Source organism: Mauremys mutica, chromosome 2, assembly GCF_020497125.1.
Source record: "Mauremys mutica isolate MM-2020 ecotype Southern chromosome 2, ASM2049712v1, whole genome shotgun sequence".
NCBI lineage: Eukaryota > Metazoa > Chordata > Testudines > Geoemydidae > Mauremys > Mauremys mutica.
This window is the reverse complement of record NC_059073.1, coordinates 7305221-7330921: the sequence shown is the minus strand read 5'-3', so window position 1 is coordinate 7330921 and position 25701 is coordinate 7305221. Positions and strand designations below refer to the sequence as shown.

The 25701-nt window shown below is 44.3% G+C and overlaps 1 protein-coding gene and 1 long non-coding RNA gene across 3 annotated transcripts in view; one reads left to right on the top strand and one right to left on the bottom strand.

Annotated features, from left to right (window-relative positions):
- Positions 1-10825, top strand: part of LOC123364164 — a 30759-nt gene extending 19934 nt beyond the window's left edge. Inside the window, exons 2-3 of the long non-coding RNA XR_006577021.1 lie at positions 9729-9834; positions 10432-10825. This is a non-coding gene — a long non-coding RNA (uncharacterized LOC123364164). The remainder of the gene's footprint in view (positions 1-9728; positions 9835-10431) is intronic.
- ZC3H3 (zinc finger CCCH-type containing 3) overlaps positions 1-25701 on the bottom strand; it is a 341038-nt gene that overhangs the window by 201071 nt on the left and 114266 nt on the right. For both annotated transcript variants that reach the window (XM_045006027.1, XM_045006028.1), the window contains one exon: positions 11773-11929. In XM_045006027.1, the coding sequence (XP_044861962.1) occupies positions 11773-11929 (157 nt within the window). The remainder of the gene's footprint in view (positions 1-11772; positions 11930-25701) is intronic.

The following is a 25701-nucleotide window of genomic DNA, read 5'->3' as shown; positions in this document are numbered from 1 at the left end:
CTAGTGACCCGGAGCAGGGAGATATCTTCCAGGATTAACTCCTGTGAAAAATGTTGGGAGACTCTTTAGAGATAGGGAGATAGTGAAGATCACCCCTGCAGCTGCATCTTCACTCAACCCCTCTATCACTGCAGCTGTTCAGTGCACTTCCCCGAAGCAACCAGCTCCCCTCTATCACTCAAGCCCCACTTCTCCCTCTATGCAGCACCCCTCACTCACCATTTCGTGGCTTCTGTTGTGTTATGTGTGTGGGAAAAGTATGCTAAGGTGAGGACTGAAAACTCCTTCAGTGTGTGGGAATTACTGTCTGGATGAGATAATAAAAACAATGCTACCCTGTTAACTGTTGCCATTTTTGCTTTCCAAAAGTGACCTTGACTGCTGGACTGACCAGATCTACCACTGCACAGAGACTGCAGAATCTGAGGAAAAAGCCCCGAAAGAGCAAGGAGGACATGCTGAAAACTGTTATTGATCACTCTACTAGAGAGAGTAAAAACTTGCAGGAGTGGAGAGAAAAGGAAAGCATGATCCGCCAGAGACATTGGCGGAGAAACGCTGTGGCAAAGAGGAAAAGCACAAACCAGCTGCTAGACATCCTGTCGCGCCAAGCGGACTCTCTCCAGGCTATCGTAGCCATGCAGGCAGAGCAGTCCCGTGCTGCCCCACAGCCCCCCCCCCCGTCCCAAAGCTTTTTGCCTTGTGCCCCAATGTCAGCTCAAACCCCCTTTCCCCAGCATCCAGGTTCTTACCACCACCAGCTGCCTCCAACACCTGTACGTTCACCAACCAGCCCTGATAACTACAACCCTTACCCTCTGCACTCAACCCCCATCACCATGCAGTATATGCACCCTGAAGTGCAGGATTCATTGCACAGCACTCCAGACAGGACATATGCAAACTTGTGACTGTACAGTTCACCAACCCACACCCCTGCCCTCTTGTGTTCATGAAATGTTGTGTGTCTGTCTGTCTGTCAAGGAAGTTTTTTTCTTTTCAATAAAACAATTCTTGGCTTTGAAAACAGTCTTTATTATAGCAGATAGTGAAAGATACCTTAGCCCAGTAAAGAAACAGGCACTGCAAATCATTTTAGGGATAATAGAATAACAGTGTAAACAGTGCACTTCACTCCCATGCAAGGCAGCAAACATTACTGTTGGCTTTCAGCCTCAAATTCTTCCCTCAAGGCATCCCTAATCCTTGTAGCCCTGTGCTGGGCCTCTCTATTAGCCCTGCTCTCTGGCTGTGCATATTCAGCCTCCAGGACTTGAACCTCGGTGGTCCATGCCTGACTGAATGTTTCACCCTTCTCTTCACAAATATTATGGAGGGTACAGCAAGCGGATATAACCGCGGGGATGCTGCTTTCCCCCAAGTCTAGCTTCCCATACAAGGATCTCCAGCGGGCCTTTAAACGCCCAAAAGCACACTCCACAGTCATTCGGCACCGGCTCAGCCTGTAGTTGAACCGGTCCTTGCTCCTGTCAAGCTTCCCTGTATAGGGTTTCATGAGCCAAGGCAGTAACGGGTAAGCAGGGTCTCCAAGGATCATAATGGGCATTTCGACGTCCCCTACTGTGATCTTCCTGTCTGGGAAAAAAGTCCCTGCCTGCATCTTCCTGAACAGGCCACTGTTCCGAAAGATGCGTGCATCATGCACCTTTCCAGGCCAGCCTGTGTAAATGTCAATGAAACGCCCACGGTGATCCACAAGCGCCTGGAGAACCATAGAGAAATACCCCTTCCGATTAACGTACTCTGATGCCAGGTGGGGGGGGGCCAGAATCGGAATATGCGTCCCATCTATCGCCCCTCCACAGTTAGGGAAACCCATTTGTGCAAAGCCATCCACAATGTCCTGCACGTTCCCCAGAGTCACGGTCTTTCTTAGCAGGATGCGATTAATTGCCTTGCAAACTTGCATCAAAACAATTCCAACGGTCGACTTTCCCACTCCAAACTGGTTCCTGACCGACCGGTAGCTGTCTGGAGTTGCCAGCTTCCAGATTGCAATAGCCACCCGCTTTTCCACCGTCAGGGCAGCTCTCAATCTTGTGTCCTTGCGCCGCAGAGTGGGGGCGAGCTCAGCACACAGTCCCATGAAAGTGGCTTTTCTCATACGAAAGTTCTGCAGCCACTGCTCGTCATCCCAGACTTCCATGACGATGTGATCCCACCAGTCAGTGCTTGTTTCCCGAGCCCAAAAGCGGCGTTCAACGGTGCTGAGCATTTCCGTGAATGCCACAAGCACTTGTAGTGTCACACGCGGCAGGAGAATCGATATCAATATCATCGTCAGACTCCTCACTGTCACTTTGGAGCTGAAGGAATAGCTCGACTGCCAAACGTGTTGTTCTGGCGACACTCATCAGCACAGTCCTCAGCAGCTCAGGCTCCATTTCCCACAGAAATCGCGATTCACACACAGTAAAACAGAGAGACACTCACAATGGCGCCAAACGTTGCCGGAAAGACAGAATGCTGGGATGTGAAGCGATGCACCATGGGGCACAGGAAGCGGAATGAGCCACATACTTCCTTCCCCTTCCCACAATACTCAGCGCCAAAATGGGATGAGGTGCTCTGTGGGATAGCTGCCCACAATGCACCTCTCAATACAGCGCTGGAAATGCTGCAAGTGTGGCCACACTGCAGCGCTGGTAGCTGTCAGTGTGGCCACACTCCAGCGCTGGCCCTACACAGCTGCATGACCAGCGCTGTAACTCCCAGCGCTGCAACTTGTAAGTGTAGCCAAGACCTCTGGTGCTTAAGTTCCATTGACTTTTAATGATATTTAGGCTCTTAAGTTACTCAAGTGCTTTTGAAAATGTTACCTCTTGCAGCTAAATCACAGGATTGGTAGTTGGGAAAGTTGAGCTCTTCTCCTAAACTCCGTCACAGACGCACTGTATGATCTTGGGCAACTCACTTAACCCCTCTGTGCCTCAGTTTCCTCATCAATAAAATCTGGCTAATCCTGAGCTTTTTTGCAGAAAAGTCAGAAGGACAAATTCATTAATGTTTGCTATGCAAAGCAAGATCCTCAGATATAGAAGACACAATGTATTACCTATCAAGGAAGACAAGTAAAAGCACATAACAGGGATGTGAGGATTGAGTTTTAGGTTTTAAAATGTCCATAAATTAACATGCAACGTAAGTGTGGCCTTTGTGTTCAAAGCAAGACAGCACCACCACCCACGCTCTTATCTAGCACCTTTCATCGGCAGATCTCAAAGCACTTTAAAAGGAGGTTTGTGTCATCTCCATTCTACGGCTGAAAAAACAGAGGCAGAGAGGGGAAGTGACTTGCCCAAAGTCACCCTGCAGGCCAGTGGCAGAGCCAAGAATAGAACCCAGATCTCCTGAGAGCCAGTCCAGTGCTCCTCCCAGTAGGCAACACTGACTCCTAGTGGTTCTCATTCTGCAGAAGTTAGAAAGAGCTATCAGCATGGGAAAGCAGTGTAGACACTCAGCAACAGAATGCACGAGTCCCAGTGTCTTGAAACACAAGAATTCAACTCACCTGACTCTCAGTTGCTTGAGGGTTGAGCTAGCAACTAATATTCCAAGAGTTGACATGCATGTCCCAGCTGACAGAGGGGGAAAAAATACAACTCGCCCAACAAAACAACGACTTTGTTACCGTTTAATCTCCAGTGTCTTGTGAGTGTTCCGCTCACCACTCTCTGGAAGTGTGAAATAGCCATTTACTTCCATTACAGCAAAGGATAAACTGACCTTTTAAATAGGGCGGTAACAACAATTTCAAGAAGGCAAACTGCTATTTCACTCCTCTGAAGAAGCTCATAACAGGACTGGAGAAATGTCAGCAAAAAGTAGATCAAGTGGTGAAGAAAATCTCAAAGGACAAACACCACGCTGCCAAGATCCAAACGAGCGCAGGAGTAATGCTGGAAATATGTGAGCCTTTCAGCCTGCTACCCTGATGCATTGCAAGAAATTAGCTGGAGTAAGATCACCACCTTTTTCTAGCAAAGCACCGCAGTGGTGTCGCTGGTGAAGCAGCATAGCCACAGAACTGCCCTGCCCCTTAACCGCCAGGCGGCCTACATTAGAATTATTATTTTGTATTACTGAGGTGCCCCTTCCCACCATTCGCTCCTCTTCCCCCCTGCCCCATAGCTCGCTGATCTTTCCCTCTCCCTCACTCCCTGCGTGGGTCGGGAGGGACTCACCTGCGGGGCTGGGAGCTGCAGCCGTCCGATGCAGGTAGGAGGCGGCCCTGGCTGAGTAGGGGCTGCTGCGGGTGATGACTCAGCACCTCCCCACCTCCAGTAACCAGACTTTGGGTGTCCGGTCAGTAAATCTGACCGGACACTGTCAGGTCCCCTTTTCAACCGGACTTTCCGGTTGAAAACTGGGCACTGGTCGCGCTACAGACACCAGAAAATATAACATGCACCAGAAGGGGAGGACATACGTTATAAAGATGACACGGTTACTCAGTTTAAGACAGGATAGGTGGAAACATGCATTTTTTGTAGGCAAAGCTGCACATGTGGGACCTGAACGGAGAGAGGGAGGCAGCTGGCTGACTAGATTTCAGAAGGGCATCCCAAGCACCCAGGCGGGGTGGAATAAAAAAAGCACAGTGACACTTGAGAGAGAGCTAAACAAGATAGGGAGGATGGTATCATTGGCAGATCTGAAGCTTAGAGCGCCAGCCCCCTGGGATTGCAAGGGCTACCAGAGCTAGAGAGGCAGTGCCTTATCTCTCAAGCACGTCTCTGACTTCATTAGTCACAGTCACAATGAATTATGATGTCACAAACCCTGGATAAATCACACAAGAGAAGGCAGCTGGGTACTAGGAGAAATCTACAAACAAATATACTGACAGGCAGCAATGAAATGATAATGATACCCAGGACATTAAGAGCACTTTACACCCATGAACCACTGTGGGGAAAAAACAACTAATCTATCCTCAACACTCCGTAAGGTAGCTCAGTATCAATCATCAACCCCATTTCACAGACAGGTAAACTGAAGCACTGAGGTGAAGGCTTGTCATAGGCTAAAGGGAGTCCCTGTGAGAAGGCATGGCTAGAAATCTGAAGCTCCTATTGTGCAGAGCAGTGCTCAGTCCACTGGACCACACTGCTCTTCTTCAGAGAATGGAATTGCAGAGGGAAAAATACACTTTAATCCTATGGTGATAAATATTCTCTCTCCCTAGCTATATTTCTTTGCATGCAGCACTGGTTCTTTAACACTGTTCTCCAAGGTGAACTTCAAAGCTTTCCACAGTAAACTGCTTGAGTGCCCTAATAAGCGACCGGGTATATATGCAGACAAATTACACACATGTATAAAGAACAGAGTTGCAAAGCAGGTGCCCCTTCCCTTCCCTGCCAAGTCCTGAGTTCTAGGCTCTGCCTGACACCTACAAGAAGTACCAGCTGACAATGGCAAGGCAGGCGGCAAGCCATGACTAACACTCAGTGTGCTAAGATAAGCTTGTTTTACAGCTACCTCATTTCCCCACCTCCCTCCCCAATTCCCATTGGCTTGTTTCACCCACCTGTTGTGTTCTGTTGTAGCCTAGTCTGAAAGCTCTTTGGGACAAGGTCTACTTCTCCTTAAGTGTGTGGACAGCACATAGCATAACAGTTATAGACTCACAGAAACGTTGGGCTGGAAGGGACCTTGAGAGGTCACCAAGTCCATCCCCCGGCACTGAGGCAGGACCATGTAAACCTAGACCATCCCAGACAAGTGTTTGTCTAACCTGTTCGTAAAACCCTCCGACGACATGAATTGTACATAGCTATATAGAACCACAATTGTATTATATAATAACACAAAAGTTTAAGGACTCCTAAAAAACTTTACTTGACACGATGCCTACAAAAAAATTGACAACAGTTGGGCAGCTGATGCGCTGCGACCATCGCCTGTCAGGCTGACCAATAGCATGTGTCTGTTTTCTTGTACTCCCCTGTCTGTATCCACCTGTTGTCTCCTCTGATAAGTTACAATGTAAGCTGTTTGCGGCAGGAGTTGTCTTTTTGTTCCTGTCTGTACAGAGCATGGGAGCCCTGCTCCTTGACTGGCTCCGGAGCACTCCTGCAATACAAATTAATGTCAGCAGCATAACGGAGCACTCCAATAATAATTATGGCTCCACCTTCCATCAGTTGCTGTGCCTAGCACAAGCAGCACTACAGCCCAAGTATGCAGAAAAATGTTTTGCATGTGGGTTAAGGTTAAGATTATAGATTCACAGCTTCCAAAGCCAGGAGGGACCACTGTGATCAGCAAGTCTGACCTCCCATACAACACTGGCCTTAGAACATCTCCAAAACAATTCCTGTTTGAAATAGAGCAGATCTTTTGTTAAAAAATCCAGTCTTGATTGAAAAGCCACCCATGATGGAGAATCCAGCACAGCCCTTAGTAAATTGTTCCAGTGATTAGTTGCCCTCACTGTTCAAAACCTCATTTCCAGACTCAATTTGTCTAGCTTCAACTTCCAGCCATTGGAGCGTGTTAGACTTTCCTCTGCTAGACTGAAGAGCCCGTTATCAAATAGTTAGAAAGTTTTTCTTAATATCTAACCTAAATCCTCCTGGCTGCAGATTAACAGTCTAACATCTTTGAAGACTTACCAGATCCCCCTCAGTCTTCTTTTCTCCAGACAGGCTCAGAAGATTCTGATTTCACGGAAGGAGGGGGGGAGACAAGGGAAAGAGGTCCTGTTTTTAATGACAGGCAGCATCTCTGCATTGTTATCTGTACCCACCAGCTGCAAGCAAGGTGCACTCCCGCTTGACACTCCACTGGCCCCCTCTCCAGTAAGGGAATCTGTGTCCTCTCTAGTAGGTTCCACAATACTGCTGCATCCTCAAATGAGGAGAAAGGCTTCCTCCTCCCCCAAACAAGTGTGGAAAAGCTGAACGGTCTCCTATTATTCTCAGGGCAGAATCAGAGACGCCCCAGGCAAGTCACCTAATATCAATATCAGGCTATGAACCAGGGTGAAAGCAAGACCTTCCTGAAAGCAGCTGCAGTAGAGCAGCTGGCAAACAAATTACCCCAAAGAACTAGAGTACTTGTGGCACCTTAGAGACTAAAAAAATTATTTGAGCATAAGCTTTCATGGGCTACAGCTCACTTCATCAGATGCATAGAATGGAACACACAGAAAGAAGATATATACACATACAGAGAACATGAAGAAGTGGAAGTAGCCATACCAACTGTAAGAGGCTAATTAATTAAGATGAGCTACTATCAGCAGGAGAAAGAAAACTTTTGTAGTGATAATCAAGATGGCCCATTTTAGACAGTTGACAAGAAGGTGTGAGGATGCTTAACAAGGGGAAATAGATTCAATATGTGTAATGACCCAGCCACTCCCAGTCTCTATTCAAACCCAAGTTAATGCCAGCAATGCCCCTCTGCCATGTACATTGACCAAACCGGACAGTCTCTACGCAAAAGAATAAATGGAAACAAATCTGACATCAGGAATCATAATACTGAAAAATCAGTAGGAGAACACTTCAGCCTCTCTGGTCACTCAGTAACAGACTTAAAGGTGGCAATTTTGCAACAGAAAAGCTTCAAAAACAGACAAACGAGAAACGGCTGAGGTTGAATTAATATGCAAACTAGATACCATTAACTATATGTTCTATTCTATGCATCCGATGAAGTGGCTCTAGCCCACGAAAGCTTATGCTCAAATAAATTTGTTAGTCTCTAAGGTGCCACAAGTACTCCTGTTCTTTTTGCGGATACAGACTAACACAGCTGCTACTCTGAAACCTCAAGTATCTGTTAATAAGGGTTTATGAGTGTAGAGTGTCCCTGACATCACCACCAGTTCTTCAAGCTCATCCATGGCCAGAGGAGGCTCTCAACAGAGTTAAGATGTCCCTGCATGATTCACACAACCACCAAATGTGACACAAAAATGAAATTTAAGAGAGAAACCACAGCCTTTCCAAAACTCACTCCTGCAGAGCAGGAAGAGATTAGGGGGCGGAGTGAAAGGAGAATCAATAAATCTTAATCTCATTCACAATGATCTGGAGCTCTTATTAAGTAAATTAATTTAAGTTAATTTAACTCGATCATGACTCCTGATCACAGTGATTTAGTGAGGGGGAAATTGCATTAGGAAAGGCCATGCTCACTAGATAGAAGAACGGAAGAAAATTAGATCCACTTAGCAATGTGAATTAATATGGAAATAGCAGGTGTAAATTTAACCTTATCAAGAGAGTGAAAATTATCTTCATAAATTTGTAGAAATAGCCCCCAAGTTGCTTATAAATCTATTTAAAACAAAAATATTACAAAAAGTGCAGTAAAATTAATTTAAAATACACTCCCATCTATCGCCTGCAGAAAAGTCAGCAGCAGGGCAAAGTTTAATGCAATCTAGCAATGAGGGGAGAAAGCAACCAATCACTGACGAATTAGCACTGGGTGCCTGTGGCCGAGCAGCAGCAGCACCCCTCCACCCCCGTTCACAATCCTGAGAGACACATTTGTCTTCTGTCTCTGGCAAACTGCTTCATGGGATTTGCCTGCAATGGAGCTAATGCCAGAGACACCACTCCGTGCTGCAAACTGCCGGGTGGTTTCCCCTGCAGATGCACAGCAATACTCTTTGCAGAGACAAGCTTTACAAAGTGTTCGGTGGGTCAGATATGTGGCCCCCACCAGAAGTCCATTAAAATGCCACATAAATCAAGGGATTACGGCAGAACTGAAGGGCCGCTGCCATCTCATGCAGGCCCTGAACGATCTGAATTTTGATCGCTGGGACTTCCCAGTCCCTACGTGCTGCAAGTGCAGCAGCCACGTGCACCCAGTGCTGCATTTAGAGCTCTACTTTACAGCACTGTGGCTCAGTGCCAAACAGACATTACAAAAATGTTTACAGTTCTCGGTACCATACCAAAGGGTAAAACTAAAAGGTTAATAAATCACCGCTGCTTAGCCACTCGACAAACAAGCTGCAACTTCATCTGAAGGAGGGCAGTGCGTGCATGTGCTAAATCTAACCACTGTCACCAACACAGAAAGCTGGCCATTATCCCAGCATAAGTACCCCCTGGCCCCCACTTATTGCTATGCAGCAGCAGTCAGACACACCTGAGATCTCTTTGCCTCAAGCTGGGCTTATTCCCAGCACCGGTTGTATTATTTAGTATTCAACTGTTATTTAATATGTTACAGTAGCCCCCCGTGGCCAAGTCAGTATCAGGGCCCCACTGACCTAGGAGCTGTACAAACACATGGTCCCTGCCCCAAAGAGCTTACAGTTCACTAAACCAAGTAACACACAAGGGGGAGAGGAGGGGGCAGAGAGAGTATATTCCACGCAGAGAAAAACAACGTCAGGCATCACCACTAGCAAACAGGGCAGCAGCGGGGAGATTTTTCAGTGGTTCTGAATTAGACCTCCTTCAAAATGAGCCACTTTTTAAGAGTGGGGCAAGATTAAATGTGACTGAAAGGAGGTCATTGGACCATCAAAACTAGAGATGGATGAGATCCACTCACTTAATCCATATCTCAATCTTCCTCCAAACAGTGCAGGATGACTCCCCGCTAGAGACATCTCCAGCGCTTCATCCAGTCCAGTTTTTAACAACCCGAACGTCGGATCTTCCCTCCTCCTTCCCCTGAGACAGTAGCTCAACAGTCTAATCGATCTTTCTTTTTTGATCCACATCCAGGAGAATGTAATGAACACTGGAGTATAAGACAAATGTCAGAACTACAGAAAAAGCGTTTGCCATGTCCTGAGCAGACGGTCCGTATGATGGATCGCACGCAACAAAGGTAATAGCAAGACTGAATCAGAGATTTATCACTTCTTTAAAATATAATTGTTTTAATTTGCTGATGGCACTTTATTGAGATCTGTATGAAACTGCCATAAGATCTAAGCTACACAATTTAATGAAGTCCAAGATTAATAAGTAGAAGATGATTCTACAAGTGGAAGCTCTCATCCAATCAAAACAGAACGATCCGATTACCCCTCTATAAAATGTCTGCTCTGTTGAGTAAGACTGATGGTGTGACTCTGATCTCTGGTCTTAATCACTGTCTCTAGCCCCGCTCCTCCCCCATTTTCAACCACAAGTCCCCTCCTCTCAGTCAGATGCTCAATCAATTAGATGTTCGGATGGCATGGTAAGGAGGAGGGTATGAGAACCTGAACAGAATCAAATCGAGGAGGGACTTGTCTCTCCATCATTATGGTTGAAGCTAGCTTCCCGTTCTAAGCCTCTTTTTGCCCCATCTCAATAACATCACTGATATTAAACTTACCCATTTCAAATTTGACAGGGCTCATCTTACTGAAGAGCAGAGGCTTTTTTTTTTTCAGTGCAAAATTTGGTACAAATACAAATAACCTTCCTCTTTCTTTAGGGTCGCCTCTCCTAATCCTGAATTGGTCTCATGAGTCAGATTGGCATATCAAGCTTTGTGCAACACGACGACGCTCCGTACAAACAGCGCTGGACCACCACACAACACCCGCAAGTTGCACTGACTCCGGAAGTGATTTCAGAACCCTGACTAACCAACAAGTAGCACTTACAGGATGCAAATCCCCCCCGACCCCCGGTCGATAAAATTGGGACAATTATGGAATCTAATGGGTGCCACCCTCTTTCCAGGCCCCAGTTAGAGAAACATTAAGTGCAGAGACACTGAAGTGGCAGTTTTGTCCAGACCCTACACAGAACATTTATGGTCACACAAAAAGTAGAAACAAAAATCAATCTTTGCTCAGGCTTTCAGATAACTGGGCAGTAACAGGGAGAATGGTCATTTTAACAAGACTGGCTGTACCACATAAAGAAAGAAGCAACTGTTTCAAGCAAGGTAGGTTCCCCTTAATAGATTTAAATAAAAGAGCAAGATTCGCTCAATACTGCTTGTTCAGGACAAAAAGATACACTCTCCAGATACACCTAACTCAAGAGAGGAGGAGGGCAACTTCCAGGCTGATGGGGATGAATTGGAGGAGGGTCCATGGCTCAGTAGATACCTTCCATGAAGTGCAAGAGTAATTTGTAGACTAGTATGGAGAATAGGGCATGTTCCCTGGGGAAGAGTGTGAGCTCAGGACCTCTTGATGCTAACTGACAGAGGACACCAAGGTGCATGGTGTACAGAGATCCCATGGGTTCACCAAAAGGGGTCACTGCAAGGGTCTCTACTGAAAGCCTGTCACACTGGGGCTATTTAATCACTGAGAGACGAATGTACGGAAAATGTGTGGGGAGTTGTGTATGTACGCTGAAAATTATGTTTTCTAGGCCTTGTAGTTAAAGGCAGATCACTCCAAGGTAGCGTGTCATGAGACGAACTTCTCCAGACAGGATATGGGAGAAGTATCTCCCTCATGAACCACTATATATTGTGCATCTCACAACAGAAGTCTATTATAATCATAGAATCATAGAATCTCAGGGTTGGAAGGGACCTCAGGAGGTCATCTAGTCCAACCCCCTGCTCAAAGCAGGACCAAACCCAACTAAATCATCCCAGCCAGGGCTTTGTCAAGCCTGACCTTAAAAACCTCTAAGGAAGGAGATTCCACTACCTCCCTAGGTAACCCATTCCAGTTCTTCACCACCCTACTAGTGAAGAAGTTTTTCCTAATATCCAACCTAAACCTCCCCCTCTGCAACTTGAGACCATTACTCCTTGTTCTGTCATCCTAATAGCATCCTAATAGATTAGCATAGGCAGAAACATTACCTGGATGTCACAAGTCGCCTTGTCTTCCAGCTGGGAACAGGAATGCTGAAGAATGATGATGAACTTGAAGGCGAAGCCACATTCTTCTTCACTATCCTATAGCGAGTCTGTACTACTTTATTAGCCACAGGGCTCCTTACAAGGTGCAAGCTGGACCCTGGAAGAAAGTAAGCAAAAGAATAACCTGAAAAGTTCTCATCCTTAGGACGCACGTGATTAAGGGTGGGAAGGAGGAGAGCCACCTACATAACCAGTTCACACTACGCAGAGAAGAGTGGCTTCTAGCTAAAACTAAGGAGAGCTTGTTAGCACTTCAACTACTTATGATCCCCAATTTGGTCAGAAAGTAATGCCCCCCGAAGTGTGCACATACACACACGTGCATATGTACAGCACAAGCCATCAGCTGTATTATAGGGGTGTTCATGTTTTTTTGTCCAAGGTAGAAACTGGACAAAATGGAACACTGTTGTAATTACTATGTACTGACTGTGTCAATCTTCATTCAGTATCAGAGGGGTAGCCGGGTTAGTCTGGATCTGCAAAAGCAGCAAAGAGTCTTGTGGCACCTTATAGACTAACAGACATTTGGGAGCATGAGCTTTCGTGGGTGAATGCATCCGACAAAGTGGGTATTTCGTATGCATCCGACGAAGTGGGTATTCACCCATGAAAGTTCATGCTCCCAAACGTGTGTTAGTCTATAAGGTGCCACAAGACTCTCTGCTGCTTTTACAATCTTCATTAATCTCACAGAGTCTGACTCTAGCTCCTGCTTATGGACAAAGAGGTTCTAAGTTTCAGTAGGTCATTAATACATCAAGTCTGAAGGATACGACTAGTTAGCCAGCTCAGTTTAAGAGAGAAGAAGTGATCGGTCCAGTTTGACAGGCAGAAGATGTTTTCATCCTTGGTTATATCATTGCACACTATTGACTGAAGCAGGCATTTCCCCACTGCATCTTAAGGAGTACAAATATTCCAGCCTTCCTACTGCACAATGGTCTTTTGAGACATTTCAAACACATTTAGAAAACACACCTTATCCCTGACATCTACGTTCTGAATAGATTTATGTATTTAATCATTTCCATTTTCATAATATTTTGCAAGATGATCTACACGCCGGTTTTTAATGTGGAATGCTTCATGCAATTAACAGTTATATGTTTGACTCTGTTTTTCCTCTCCTTGATAGTTAGCAATTTTTTTTCACAGCTTTAAGGAATGCGTCTAATTGCCTGACTTTTATAACATACAGCTATAACTGCCCAGATAATTAAAGCTGACACTACATGCTGAGACTAAATCCTCTGGTTTTATAACTGATTTAAAGGGCTGGCTGGGTTTTTTTGGAGATCTTCTAATTAAAATTATTGCAAGATGGAGAGGGGAAAACCAGACCCCACTTTTGTGTTTGCCTAATGTGTCCCTTGTTGGGAGAGGTGGGACTAGTGCTGCCCACAAGCTAAATTTAGCATGTGGTAATAACAAGGGTGCTAGGAGCACAGAGATACCACTGCCAGCGTACAACCACATTCCAGCAGTTGCATCAGTGCTAAGTACTACCATAGGCAGAGCAGGTTTTGAGAATGTGATGGCAATAACTCCTGTGCCCTCTTGCACCAGAGCTAAAATACAGGTACTCATTTTTCTAGTTCATTCAGAAGCTGGGTCCTAGAGCTAATTTAAATTCAGCAACTCAGCACCTCTGTTAGGATCTGGAGGGTAGAATAGCAGCATGAATCTCCCATCCCAAATTCAGATAGCGGTAAAAAATCTTTAACACATGGGATAGGCAAGAGAAGGCTCAATAGTGCAAAATGTCACTGGAGATCTTAATAATAAAAATGAAGATAGCAACTTTCCCCATGAATTATAATGGAAAAAAGATGATCGCTGACTGAAGAGAGCAAGATTTAGGAATATTGAGATCTTCAACTCTGCCTATTAAGCGTTGTGCACTCGTGGCGCTATACAAATACTGTCAGCATTCTATACAGTTGTGACAATCTGAAAAGGGCTCAGTGTAAATAAATCAAGGCAAATCTGGCAGCAAATTTCCCATACTGAAGCATATACAATTAGGACAATAATTTTAATCTACCATTTTCCCTTCTACTACCTGCAGCTTTTACCGTTATATTGTAGGTTTTACATTTAAAAATATTCAAATTAGGGCTGTCAATTAATCAGTTAACTCATGCGATTAACTCAAAAAAATTAATTGTGATTAATTGCAGTTTTATTCGCACTGTTAAACAATAGAATACCCATTGACATTTATTAAATATTTTGGATGTTTTTCTACGTTTTCAGATATATTGCATTCTGCATTGTAACTGAAATCAAAGTGTATATTATTTTTTATTACAAATATTTGGCACCTTAAAAAATGATAACAAATACAACTCTACCCCGATATAACGCCACCTAATATAACATGAATTTGGATATAACGCGGTAAAGCAGCGCTCTGGGGGAGGGGGGGCGCTGCGCGCTCTGGCAGATCAAATCAAGTTCGATATAACACGGTTTCACCTATAACACGATAAGATTTTTTGGCTCCCGAGGACAGAGTTATATTGAGGTAGAAGTGTAGTATTTTTCAATTCACCTCATACAAGTACTGTAGTGCAATCTCTTTGTTGTGACAGTGCAACTTATAAATGCAGATTTTTTTTTTTTGTTACATAACGGCACTCAAAAACAAAACGTAAAACTTCAGAGCCTACAAGTCCACTCAGCCCTGCTTCTTGTTCAACCAATTGCGAAAACAAACAAGTTAGTTTACAATTACAGGAGACAATGCTGCCCTCTTCTTATTTACAATATCACTAGAAAGTGAGAAAAGGTGTTTGCATGGCACTTTTGTAGCCGTCACTGCAAGGTATTTACATGCCAGATATGCTAAACATTTGTATGCCCCTTCATGCTTCGGCCACCATTCCAGAGGACATGCTTCCATGCTGATGACGCTCGTTAAAAAAATAATGCGTAAATTAAATTTGTGACTGAACTCCTTGGGGGATAATTGTATGTCTCCTGCTCTGTTTCACCCACTTTCGGCCACGTATTTCATGTTATAACAGTCTCGGATGATGATCCAGAACATGTTTGTTTTAAGAACACTTTCACAGCAGGTTTGACAAAATGCAAAGAAGGTACCAATGTGAGATTTCTAAGGACAGATACAGCATTCGACCCAAGGTTTAAGAATCTGAAGTGCCTTCCAAAATCTGAGGGACAAGGCATGGAGCATGCTTTCAGATGTCTTAAGAGAGCAACACTCCGATGCAGAAACTACAGAACCCGAACCACTAAAAAAGAAAATCAACCTTCTGCTGGTGGCATCTGATTGAGATGATGAAAATGAACATGCGTCGGTCCGCACTGCTTTGGATCGTTATCGAGCAGAACCTGTCATCAGCATGGACGCATGTCTTCTGGAATGGTGGTTGAAGCATGAAGGGACATATGAATCTTTAGCACATCTGGCACATAAATATCTTGCAATGCTGGCTACAACAGTGCAATGCGAACGCCTGTTCTCACTTTCAGGTGACACTGTAAACACAATGTGGGCAGTATTATCTCCTGCAAATTGTAACTACACTTGTTTATTTGAACGATTGGCTGAAGTAGGACTGAATGGATTTGTAGGTTCTAAAGTTTTACATGGTTTTATTTTCGAGTGCAGTTATTTTTTGTACATAATTCTATATTTGTAAGTTCAACTTTCATGATAAAGAGATTGCACTACAGTACTTGTATGAGGTGAATTGAAAAATACTATTTCTTTTGTTTTTTACAGTGCAAATACTTGTAATCAAAATAAATATAAAGTGAGCTCTGTATGCTGTATATTCTGTGTTGTAACTGAAGTCAATATATTTGAAAAATGTAGAAAACATCCAAAAATATGTAAATAAATGGTATTCTATTACTGATTAATCGCGTGATTAATTCTTTTAATCGCTTGACAGCCCAAATTCAAATGGTTAAAATCAAACCAAACAATACTTTTTAAATACAGCAAATGCAGTGGTTCAAGCATGCAAAAGTAGGAAGTCCTCGGAGAAGACTGCATGACTGAGCTTCTGATGCAAACCAGCTCGTTTTGGCAAAGACATGGATATTGGGTCCAAAGACTGCATTTTTTGGTATATGTTTGTACACTGCTGAGCACAAAGGGGCCTTGATTCCTTATTGGGGCCCTTACTTGCTACCACAATGTAAATAATTAATAATAAATGCCCTGAAATAATCTTATGTACGGTTATGTTAATAAATAGCCTCAGCACAAAACACATAATAATGCTTTTTAGGATGGCAGGATTCTGCTGTAGGGAGACCTAGAGATATAATGCAGTCTGCAATTATCAGCAAGCATTAATAAAAGTAGCAGTGCTATACAGTATATTAAATACCAAAAAGGGTACATTAAGTTAATGTTAAGTATTAAATACCCACAAAAGCCACGAAGTTAAAGCCAGCAGCTTAAAGAACTGCTGGTGCCTTTTAGTAAAAAATTCTGCTTAAAAAAAACAAATGAATAAACTCCCCACAGATCTATAAATCAAATCAAATATTCCCAATACTTCTCTTCCTTCTCTCTTAATTAACTATTATTTACATTAAAAAATGTTCTTTGTTTCCAAGATATTCCAGCCCCTTGTTCCCCACACAGAAGTCTATGGTTTTGACAGGCATTTCCAAATCAACCAGTTCTAAAAGATACTTCCTATTCCATACTGGGTAACAGGCTGCAGGCAGTGGGGAAATCTAAGGCCCTGCCTACAGTTGGGACAGTTTGTAAAAATTTCCCATTGTTCAGACACCAGTTCAGTTCTACCAAAGTTAGCTATCTTGGGAGTGCCAGTGGAAACAGGTCTCATTGGTGTTTTCAGGACTATCTCATCTCACCTTGATCACAGTGGGTCTAATTGACATGATGTAGCTAAATTAGTGTTAGCAAAGTCCTGCAGTTACAAAATTTCCCTAATGTAGACAAGACCTATGAAAGAAAGATCCTGTTGTGTTGCGAATCTCCCTAGCACTAAAGACTGAGAAAGGGGATAGATTGAAAATGTAGAACAAACGGGACAGTTTCTCATCTAAACAGAATGTTTATCAAAGTTTCCCCACACTGGACTTGTTAAAAACTATCGTAAGCTCCCCAGAGTAGTGAGTGCGTCATCCTGTGTGTCTGTAAAGCCATAGCACGGTTTCAGACCTATTGTAATATAATTTATAATATTATTGAGCCATGGCCAGGTTAGATTGTTTTGTTCATGGAACATCTATTTAATTTAGTTATTTTGATTTAAATAATAACTAAAAAACACCTATCCAAGCCTTTGGATGCGCTAATGCACCATTAACAATATCTCAGCAACATTAACATGATAAATTCAGCAGGCGCTCAGCCAGCCACCTACAAAACCTCTTTTCCGTCCCTTCGTTATCTAAGGAGCATTCCCTCAATCTTCCCCAAAGCCCTACCTAACAGATCTAAACTGTCCCCTCATCTGGCCTGTTTCAGACCAAGTCGGAGGGGGAGCAAACACAGAGAGCTCTAGTGATACCAGGCCTTCATATGTTTTGCTATCCTCTAGCAGAAAGTCCAGAGTCGGAACTAAAAAATAAATGACTCCACTTCTCTGAATGGCCTCAAACAAAGCCATTCACAACTCATATGAGGACATGTTTCTGGCAACGCATCTATAATATCACAGAGGTCCACACTGGAAAGCAGTTCTGCCTCTCCCCCTTTAGAAGGGAATATAATGGTTGGGCTGACCCACTCTACACATTTCATATCCATAGATTTAATAGGACTACTCTTAAAAGCTTTTTATGGATCTTAAAAGTCACGAAGCTATTTTACACAGAAGTCATACAGAAAAGAAGTGGCAAAAGTGTGAAGAGAGCCCAGGAGTCCTAGCTCCCTGTTTCTCCTTGCCAAACATTAGACTACATCCTATTTGTGAACTTTCACACGTGTGTTTCCTTGAATGTAGAATCATAGAAGATCAGGGTTGGAAGAGACTTCAGGAGGTCATCTAGTCCAACCCCCTGCTCAAAGCAGGACCAACCCCAACTAAATCATCCCAGCCAGGGCTGTGTCAAGCCGGGCCTTAAAAACCTCTAAGGATGGAGATTCCACCACCTCCCTAGGTAACACATTCCAGTGCTTCACCACCCTCCTAGTGAAATAGTGTTTCCTAATATCCAACCTAGACTTCCCACACTGCAACCTGAAACCATTCGCTTCTTGTTCTGTCACTTGACACCACTGAGAACAGCCGAGCTCCATCCTCTTTGGAACCCCCCCTTCAGGTAGTTGAAGGCTGCTATCAAATCCCCCCTCACTCTTCTCTTCTGTAGACTAAACAAGCCCAGTTCCCTCAGCCTCTCCTCATAAGTCATGAGCCCCAGCTCCCTAATCATTTTCATTGCCCTCTGCTGGACTCTCTCCAATTTGTCCACATCCTTTCCGCAGTGGGGGGCCCAAAACTGCACACAATACTCCAGATGTGGCCTCACCAGTGCCGAATAGAGGGGAATAATCACTTCCCTCGATCTGCTGGCAATGCTCCTACTAATGCAGACCCATATGCCGTTGGCCTTCTTGGCAATGAGGGCACACTGCTGACTCACATCCAGCTTCTCGTCCACTGTAATCCCCAGGTCCTTCTCTGCAGAACTGCTGCTTAGCCAGTCGATACCGAGCCTGTAGCAGTGCATGGGATTCTTTAGTCTTAAGTGCAGAACTCTGCACTTGTCCTTGTTGAACCTCACCAGATTTCTTTTGACTCAATCCTCCAATTTGTCTAGGTCACTTTGGACCCTATCCCTACCCTCCAGAGTATCTACCTCCCCCCAGCTTAGTGTCATCTGTGAACTTGCTGAGGGTGCCATCCATCCCACTGTTCAGATCATTAATAATGATGTTGAACAAAACCGGCCCCAGGTCCGACCCCTGGGGCACTCTGCTTGATACCAGCTCCCAACTAGACATCGAGCCGTTGATCACTACCCGTTGAGCCCGACAATCTAACCAGCTATCTATCCACCTTATAGTCCATTCATCCAGCCCAGACTTCTTTAACTTGCCTGCGAGAACACTGTGTATTACTATGTAATATGTACAGATCCCTGTAGAAATTTGCCTAAACGTGCTACTTTCATATTTGAAATATTAGCTGACTCTTTACCTATGTTCTGACCTTATACAATTATTTAAGTTGGGAATTTCTCAAATACATTAATTTTTTTTTTGGCACCTTTACAAGCTCTAGTGGCTGCTAATCAATCAGACATCCAATCAAACTCCTGCCTGACATCCCTTACTGCCCTGCACTTACAAGTGATGTAAGAAATAGAGGTCCCAAATTGTTGTGGCTTTCAGCTCCCCCTCCCCACCATTCCCAAAACACAGACAGACCGGCGCCTGGTAAACTCTATTCCACAGCGGTAATTGGATGTTGCATTCATACAGTAGCTGCTCTTCTGATACTGCCTGTGCGCGAGTCTCTGGCATTAACCATGTTCTGAAAGAGACTCTCCGAAGCAGCTCAGTTTTCTATTATTACTTGCTAGCTGAGGGGTTTTGTGTAGATAATCATGTTATTTAGATAGGATGTTGGTTTAATTCCCTTCATTACAGGCTCCCAGGGTTGTAATTTTTTTTCGCCGCATGATGTATTCCCTGTGGCACATTTCACTCAAATCAAACACTTTACGCTTTTATTACAAACAATACCCCAGCGTCTCCCGTTATCAGCCCAGCACACACATGCACGCTCCTTGCAGAGATCCAGAGGTCAGTTCTAATGACTAATCGATCTCATTAGCTTTCCTAATTAAAAACTTTACTACCGCAATGGAAGACAAACTACAAAAAAACTGCTTGCATCATATTTGAATGGGATATGAGCACCATTTATCAGCCAGGGCTCACAGCTCATGCACACCAGAGTGCTCTGTGCATTGCTGAGATGGTGGTTTTACTCCGAGACATGCCTCCCCCATGAACAATTCACACCAACCACACCCAAGGAGAAGAGGAAAGGAGGAAGGAAAAAACCTGGTGTGGAAACTTAGACACCTTATGGCTGACCTTCACAATGGAACCTTATTGCCATAAAAGTCTTAAAGCGATACTTATGTATGCATCCTTCCCAAGGTTCCTTATGAGCTGATGGAGTTAAAGAACCAAAGCGTGCCACTCTTTCGACTCAGCCTTTTAGGAAGACGTTTGAATGCTGTAACATCAAGGTGGCAAAGCTCTCTGGTTAAGCTTCACAATAATATACTTCGCACTTACACAGCACATTCAAAGTGTGTCTGTGCATTCGCTGAGACACACAATACTCATGAGAGCTAGGGAAGCATGATCCCTATTTTACAGATGGAAAATCGGGGGGGGGGGGGTGCCGCGAGAATAAACATCCTTTCCTAGCATCACTTAGGGCGTCTATGGTAGAGCCAGGAACAGAACTCAAACTTCTAGTTCTTTGCCTTAACAATGGGATCATTCTCAAGGCTAGTGTTCATCCATCTTCCATCGTCTTCAGACATCAGTGATTTTCATTTTTCATTTTTCCTCCCCCAAAATTAATGAATAGCTAAAATAAATGTTCAAAGTGAGGGGAGAGGCTAACTTTTTTATACAAAGTGACAAAATATTATTGTTTCCCTAAAACTAGAATTTCTTAGAATGGATTTCTATGTCCACGCATTCACACGTACACGGGTTCATCTTGAGATCTTACATCCCCTCCAAATTGGGTGAACATGGAAAAAGACTACCTCCTTCTTATTTACATAGCACCCTTTATCTCAAAGGCTCCAACCACTTACATTTTACTTCTCCACAGCTCCCATAGAAATCAGAAGCGGGAAAGACATTAGCCAGTCTAGTCTGTCTCTTCCTTGAGGAGAATGTGCCATAGTCTGCTGGATTTCACTGTTGGGCTGAGGAGCCAGAAAAACTTCCTAAATTCTCTGCTGCATAATTTCTTATGCCTACAATCACACCGGAGCTGTACTGACATAAAGACAGCACGTTTGACCAGATGATGATAACTCACCATCCTTTGCTGTTTATTTCTGCAGATCTTTGTTCAGTTTATCTCTAGAGAAATAACATAGTAGAGTATTATTAGCACATGCCCAGAGTACCAATAAGCCTGGTAAGTAGAGAAAGACAGTAAACTAGCAGCCATTGTTGGGATAGATTAGCTAATCATCTAAACTGGTAGGGTAAATGCTATGTTCCTAGAAGTGAGAGGAATAAAGTACCCCAATGATCAAGGTACAGTGCAAGGATAAAGTCTGGGAGCTGGGATTCCCAGAGACAACAGATTTCAATTCCTTTGTAAAAGAAAAATGCAAGAACCAAGAAGTGGGCCAGTCGGGCTCTGTAAGATGCTCCAACATCTGAGGGTCACAAGGATCCACATTGGAAACAGAGAGGGACTGTGGACCCCTTATGGGGTCACAAGGGGCCATTACGACTTGCAGGGGGAGAGCCACAGGAGCTGCCATCAAGACAGTCAGGAAGGGTAGGCACCAAACTGAACCCCGAAGTCCGTGGAAAATGGGCAATAGCAGAAGTTAAGTGTTTATTTTCTGTTACTTGGAACTCAGTCCAGGGTAGGGGAGCCCTCGAGGGCAATGAACGCCAGGGTTAGGCAAAGGTGGTACGGCTACAGCCATTCAGGGCTTTAGGGGAATTGCTGGAAAGAAGGATGAGTTAGCATTAGCCTAACAGGCTTCTACAGATCTATCAGGGAAGACAGGCTAGTGAAAAAGCAGGAGACAGATGAAACCAACAATAATTCTGGTGTGGCTGAGCCACAGAGCCGCCTGTTTCAAAGGCAGCCTGTTAACAAGAAAGCTAAAGGGGGACAAGTATAATATACCTTAGATACCGATCCTCTGATTCTGCTTCCACTGAATTCCTTAGTGCAGGATCAGGGCCACAAATCACATAAGGGAATAACTGAAAATCTTTACTGAATGAATATGAATGTGTATTGCAGAGGTCACCTGGGGGGTAACCACCAGAGTGAAGATTACATTGAGACTGTGATGGTAAAAAACACACAGAATCACAGCCATAACCAGCGCAGGAATGCTCGTGTCCGTTTTACGTGTGGAGCAGGCCTCAATGTGTGATATAAACCAATTTAGTTAAATCAGTGCAGCTTTGTGTGGGAACCTTCCTCCAACAGGCATAAGCAGAGTTATACTGTATAACTGCACCCACACTAGGGCTTTTTCCAGCATAGCTACACTGGTAAAAATCACCCACTTAAATCACAGAGCTAGGTAGGCCAGGCTTTGTACCAATTTCAGAGTATCCACACTAGGAAGGTTCACTGATTGAGTTAAATTTGTGCACAAAGTGTGTGTAGATAAGACCTTGGTCTATTTCTCTAGCTGTAGGGACACACTGTAATCCTCCTTCATTTCAATAAAAACGTAACAGCCATACTGGGTCAGATCAAAGGTCCATCCAGCCCAGTATCCTGTCTTCCGACAGCGACCAATGCCAGGTGCCCCAGAGGGAGTGAACCTAACAGGAAATGATCAAGTGATCTATGAACTATCTGCTTCAAAATCCTAATTAGGGCTGCTGAAATGTTAACATTGTTAGGCACGTCTAACACATCTCAGGACTTGTCTATATGGTGAGGTTAAGTGCTCTCTGGAAGTGTGATTTCTAAAGCCCTATAATGTGCTTTGCACGAACTGGTCCACGCAGACCAGTCTGGTGCACTTTAATGTAGTATTGTTTCAAACAGCATTAAGTTAAAGTGCACTGTTTGAGGCAGAGGCTGCTACAGCGAGATTCAAACCTGCAAACCCCTGCATTCTGAACCACTGCTTTAACCTGTTGAGCTACGAAGTTAGACCGCAGGTCCCCTCAGCAAAAGGAGGAGGTTGTTTAAGGCTGAGGAGCAACATATGACCAAGGAAGGCGCGATGAGCCACCAGCGAGGAGAGACTGAACCAGAGACTACTATTCAGGCCCTACTGAGATTCAAACCTGCAACCCCTGTCTTCCAAGACCACTGTTCTAACCCCCTGAGCTGTGGAACCCAGCTCCAGGTCCTCTCACCACAGGGAGGAGGTTGGTTTAGGCTGAGGAGTGCTGAGCTGGTGAGGAAGGAGAGTGTTAAGCAGACACTGCTACCCACGCCTCAGCAAGATTGGAACCTACGAACCCTAAACCAGTGAGCACCAGCGGGAATTACATGGACCAATTAATGCACCACACATCAGGGCGCTTTAGAAATCAACCCCCCACAGAATGCATTATCCTACTGTGCAGATGAGCCCTCAAATTCATTGCGTTTGTCCCCCCCAATGCTGCTCCCAGGCTGAGTTCTCTGCTCCCCTGGTACCCAAAAAATAGACCTTTCTTATCACACTCCTCCTAGTGAATGCAACTGGGGTCTCTTTCCATGTTGGACCTTTTTTCTCCTTACTATATTATGGTAGCACCCAAAACACTCGTGGCGCTAGCCACTGTACAAATACATCTGAAGATACTTTCTCTGTACCAAACAGCCCACAACATAAGACAATAAATGATTAATAAAATGTGGGGGAGAGGAATACAATCAGATATAATTGTAATGTTTCAAATCCTTAGCCCCCGCCACCAATAATAATATACAAAGTACCAATTCTTCCCAACTGCCCCTAACCCCATTAGTGACTGGCTGATTTCCTAAGTGGCACAGGTGGGTCTTGGGCACACATTTCCCAGGATACCCTGCTTTACAGCAATCACAATTGTGGTGTCTTAGGTGGAGCCCAAAGTGGGCACACACAGTTCCTTTCTTTAGCTGCTGGACATATCATCTGGCATAGGACTGTGGGGGAGAAGGGGACCTTTGGCAAGACTAAGTTTACTCCAAGGTATCAAGCTTGAGGAGTAGGCACCTATGACAATACGGTTCTGGCGGGACCCAACTGAGGTGCCAATTCAGGACCAATTGCTCAAACAGGGCAGTCACAGCCCAAGGCTGGGGTTTTTCCACCTCTAAGGCAAACCAAACCAGCCAGACAAAAAGGACTTCGGTTTCACCCCACTGGCTAACCACAAGTCACACAAGCAATTTCCTTAGACACTCCAGTCTCCCAGTATCACCACCAGTCCCACTCGTCCTGGGGATGAATGGTTATGAAAACCAACACCCCAATAAAAGAAAAAGGTTCCCTCGATCCCAAAGAATCAAGCCCCAGACCCAGGTCAATATACACATCAGATCTTACCCACAAATCATGCTGTTGCCAATCCTTTAGAATCTAAAATCTAAAGGTTTATTCATAAAGGGAAAAAGGTAGAGATGAGAGCTAGAATTGGTTAAATGGAATCAATTACATACAGTAATGGCAAAGTTCTTAGTTCAGGCTTGCAGCAGTGATGGCATAAACTGCAGGTTCAAATCAAGCCTCTGGAACATCCCCCACTGGGATGGGTCATCAGTCCTTTGTGCAGAGCTTCAGCTTGTAGCAAAGTCCCTCCAGAGGTCAGAAGCAGGGTTGAAGACAAGATGGAGATGAGGCATCAGCCTTATATAGGCTTTTCCAGGTGTAAGAACCTCTTTGTCCTTACTGTGGAAAATTACAGCAAAATGGAGTCTGGAGTCACATGGGCAAGTCCCTGCATACTTTGCTGAGTCACAAGGTGTGTCTGCCTTCTCTCCATGGGTCAATTGTGTAGCTGATGGTCCTTAATGGGCCATCAAGCAGACTAGGCAGGGCTAACACCAACTTGTCTGCGGTGTCACCCAAAAGCAGAGCACAATACAAAATACAGACAGTACAGAGCCAATACTTATAACTTCAACTACAAAATGATACACAGACATACAGACAGCATAATCATAACCAGCAACCCAGAACCTGGTCTTAGACACCTTATATGACCCCCTTTACATAAGATTTGGTGCCACTACAGGACCTTGGCTGCAAACCATGTTCTTTATGGTCCCAGTTTATATCAATAATGTCACAGCACTCAAGTCCAGATTTTACCTAGAAACTCCCACTTGACTGTCTGCTGTTGCATAATCATTTAATTAGAACCTGCTTGCCTTGCATTATCAACGGATCCATAGATCCCATATATTCTCATTTGCAAGCACACCTGCAAAACAGGTTAAGAAGTTGTCCCACACTGTACAGCTGGTAAATGCAATGTTAATGATCTGCAGAACTCTGCATTATTGAGGCAGAAGACTCAGCAGGATTTTCCACAACTTGGCAGCAAAAGGAGCTAATGAAAGTTCAGGCTGCATGCAGAAGGCATCAAGCCACAGAACAAGCAACCGATAGTCCCTTTTTATAAGGTCCCAGTGAGGCCATGCCTAGAATCCTACGTTCAGCTCTGGGCAACTCAATACCAGAAAGATGCACATAAACTGAAAGGAATTCAGAGAACAGCAGCAAAAATATTATATAAAGGGCTTAAAAGTTTGCTATATTAGCGGAAAGCAAATGAATAACCAGTAGATACCAGTCGGCTAAGCAATGATTAAACAGAGATAAGATAACTGTCTAACTACCACAAGAGGAGGATTTATTTATGGTTGTGCAAGTGGTTACAACTATGAGGAACGGGATGAAACTGAGCAAAGGAAACTTTATGGCTGAATACAAGGAAACAATTTCTTACCTGAAGAACAGCCCCATGGAGAAGTAGCGGACGCCTTATTGCTTGGGTCACAAGAGATTAGCTGGGACAAAGCAGCAGAGAACATATTATAGGGAAGAATCCTGAGTTGGTCAAAGGGGTGTTAACTTAATGTACGTCCACACTTTTCAGAGTCACTGATGCATGGGTTTTTTGGCAGTGTAGACACACCTGGATTGACTCTTCAGTCTGCCTCTCTGACCTCTATA